The sequence below is a fragment of the Silene latifolia genome, chromosome X (genome assembly GCF_048544455.1).
Source record: "Silene latifolia isolate original U9 population chromosome X, ASM4854445v1, whole genome shotgun sequence".
In the NCBI taxonomy this organism is placed as follows: domain Eukaryota; kingdom Viridiplantae; phylum Streptophyta; class Magnoliopsida; order Caryophyllales; family Caryophyllaceae; genus Silene; species Silene latifolia.
In genome coordinates, this window is record NC_133537.1 from 245,191,826 (window position 1) to 245,195,187 (window position 3,362).

Genomic DNA, 3,362 nt, shown 5'->3' on the forward strand with positions numbered 1-3,362 from the left:
AAATTGAAAATAATAAATATTATAGCCCATAATTTGATTATAGTTTGAAATGAACACAAGGTGATATAAAGTTTATTAATAAGCATTAAATGCCGAAAAAAAAATCTAAAATTTTTCATATAAAGTAAAGACAAATGTTGTGATATTACTAAATAGGAGGGAGTTTAAAATAAGGATATTCGCCCTAAGTTTTCTACCTCATTTAAATCTGAGGTCACAATATTACTCCGCATACTTCTCTTAAAAAAAAATCTTCCTTTATTCAGAATCTATTGTCGAGCAAAGCATGGAATCATAATAAAAATTGAGTTTTTAAGTTTTCCATAAAAAACAAAATTTCATTTAGAAACAAATGGGTGAAACAACATTTGTAGAGGTGATACTAGCAATATTTGTTCCACCCCTGGGAGTTTTTCTTCGTTTTGGAACTGGGGTAACTTTTTTTCTCTACCTCATCAGAAAGAATATTCGATCTATTTCTAAGATTTGTAGTTTGTAAATCATTCAATTTTTGCCTTTTTTATCGATATTTCATTTGTATTCAATACAAATTTCTTGTAGGTTGAGACGTGGATTTGCTTGGTGCTAACATTATTCGCATACATTCCAGGAATTATATATGCAGTTTACGTATTGACGGTATAAATGAAATCCTATGCAACATTATTGAGTATTTACCTCGGTGAAGTTCCTTCAAGTTAGCCTCGGTTTGAGCTCAATGAGATTGACGGGATTGATGGGATGTATTTAGCTTGTTATACAACTAGATTTGTTATTAAATTTTTTTGTCTTTCTCATTTATCCCTTAATTAATTAGAAAATGTATTCAGTAACATCATTTATACATATAGGCTATACAAATTAATGTGACCGTTATTAGACATTAAATGATATGTGTAATATCAAATGAGGTTGTTGTATGCATATAATGATAATGATTAATAAGTTTATTTTCCTATGAGGCCGTCTCGTAGTATTATTGGGTAGATAATTAATGTATAAAATAGCATATTTAGCAAAATTAGTCGCTAAATTCTTCTTGTTATGTTTACTTTTTTTTGTTGATTTATTGATTTATTTGTCTCATATGCCAACACGCATTTATGAATATGAAAACTTATTTTGATAAATATGTTACCTCATCTGGTGAGTTTGCCACTTTTCATGAGTTACGAGTCTAACAAGATTAATGGTTGATATTAACCCACACAAACACCAATAAAATAATTATATCTTTCTCTCTCTTAAAATCATTTCGTTATCTTTGTTCACTGTGTTCTTCATTCTTCTTTTCTTTTTTCCCAATTTCTTCAAATTCATGGCATAACTCGATAAATTCTTCACAAACCTAGAGTAATTCAAAATGAAAACAGAAATGAGAAAACTCATCAATTACCTTACAAATAATTCGGTTGAAGAAAACAATATTCGTCAAATTTAGCCCCAAATATGGAGAAACCCTAATGTAAGACTACGAAATAAAGGTAGGCGTAATTTTTTCGTGATTAATAACATTAGGAAACAATAAATTTAACAGAAAAATTGTTTATTACAACAACTTTTTATAAAATTTCGTTATTGTTTTGTGACTTGTAGCAATTTGAGTCACGATGACCAAATATAATTGGTGTTTATTGAGATAACTGACTTAGTGTAATGGTATAACTGATTGTCGTATAATAGAATAAAAACGTTACAGTAATAAAACAACTTGTTTTTACCTTACTAATGAACTTAAAATAAGGGTATTGATTTTCGCAGTACACATTTTACTCATTACAGTACACTTTTGACTATTTTGCCCTTCTCATTTCCCTTCCATCGTTTTCTCTCCTCTTATCTCCCATCTTCTTTATCATCTATCTCCCTCTCATCATGCCCAAAACTGCCTCCGCTGCCACCCCCACCCCTGCCACATGCCCCTTTTTACGCGCCGCCAGTCAATATCAACTGAAATTCAGTCCGAACAAGAGGAATCGAAACAAGAATAAAAACACGAAGAAGCTCAAATTAAAAACTGCAACTATTTATTTAATGTCAGGTAAACTTCAAGTCATTAAATTGAAGAGATTATAAAGTTTAGATTCTGCACAAAAATAAAGCGATCGAAAATACACATAGGCCCTAATTAAGTAGAATTGTCAGATGATTTAAGGTTCATAATTCTTATAAATAGGAAAATAATTACTCCGTAGCATAATTAAGAATGGTCATAAAGTTTGTATGATGTTTCGACTTCTGTGCAATGTGCAGACAATATTCATTGTTTAAGATGATCTACTTGAGTGTCCATGATGTCTATATTGATTAACTTTAAAGATGATAGATTTGCGAGTAACATTGATTGGGATTTTGTGAGGAATTTCAATTTTTGTTTATTTTTAGGTTAAGGGTATACAGTGGAAATAATTGGGAAAAATGTACTAAGTTGAGAGTTTTGCGTACTGCGAAAATAAATTACGTAAAATAATTATGAATTTGACTCGATTTATCCTTTTTTATGATTCTTAATGCAATAACTAACTATATTTAATAAAATAATTCATTATGTTTGGTGATTTGCAGGTGGAATCATGGTGAACGCGGATAATTGATGCATATACTTGGTTATTTTATTTAGGAAATTTAGTTATTTTATAATTAACTCAACTGTTTACTGAGAATAATGTTCTCTGGTATATGTATAGTTATTTCAATGTAGAAAAACGTTATTGTAAGGAAGAAACGTAGTTATTTTATAGTTAACTCAGTTGTTTACTGAGAATAATTTTCTCTGATATTTATAGTTATTCCAGTGTAGAAACTCGGTTATTGTAATGAATAACTCATGTTATTGTATTGCGATGAAACTCAAATATAGTCAACTTTCTATCTTTTGTTTGTTTTCATCTTGTTTAATTTAACAAGTGGCCAATTCAATAAAATAATTGATTTTGTTCAATGAAACGATTGAGATTGGTTAGTACAATAGCAAAATCTCAAAAATAAAATAATCATATATAACAACATTAAAAAAAACGTACTTTCATTATATAACTATTTTATCTCCATCACATTACACTTAAGCATCTCCAATAAATTATATCTAAGCATATTCATCATTACATCTAAGCATCTCAAACATTACATCTAACAATAAAGACATCACTAACATTACATATATGTATCTCCAAGGCTACGTCTAAAGTATTTCTTCCAGATGAGAACCATGTCTTATCGGTGTTTTCACCGTTCTTACGCCAATATTTCATCTCAAGGAGAACCATGTCTTGCCTATTGGTGAGGGCTGAACCAGCAGAAAACGAAAACTCACTGAAAGAAATAATTTATAAAAAAAAGTGTAAGCTGAAAATAACTATGCA

General features: G+C 29.5%; 1 protein-coding gene across 1 annotated transcript; it reads left to right on the forward strand.

The window, feature by feature from the left end:
- Nucleotides 1-304: 304 nt before the first annotated feature.
- LOC141621756 (hydrophobic protein RCI2A-like) lies at nucleotides 305-846 on the forward strand. Its single transcript, XM_074438005.1, has 2 exons — nucleotides 305-433; nucleotides 562-846. Exons 1-2 carry the CDS (start codon nucleotides 353-355, stop codon nucleotides 643-645), a joined length of 165 nt encoding a protein of 54 aa, XP_074294106.1. The 5' UTR covers nucleotides 305-352; the 3' UTR covers nucleotides 646-846.
- Nucleotides 847-3,362: the final 2,516 nt, after the last annotated feature.

Bases quoted from the DNA above. Each gene is read 5' to 3' on its own strand.
- LOC141621756 (XM_074438005.1), top strand. From the start codon at position 353: ATGGGTGAAACAACATTTGTAGAGGTGATACTAGCAATATTTGTTCCA. The intron at 434-561 runs GTAACTTTTTTT...AATTTCTTGTAG, and splicing joins TTCTTCGTTTTGGAACTGGG to GTTGAGACGTGGATTTGCTT.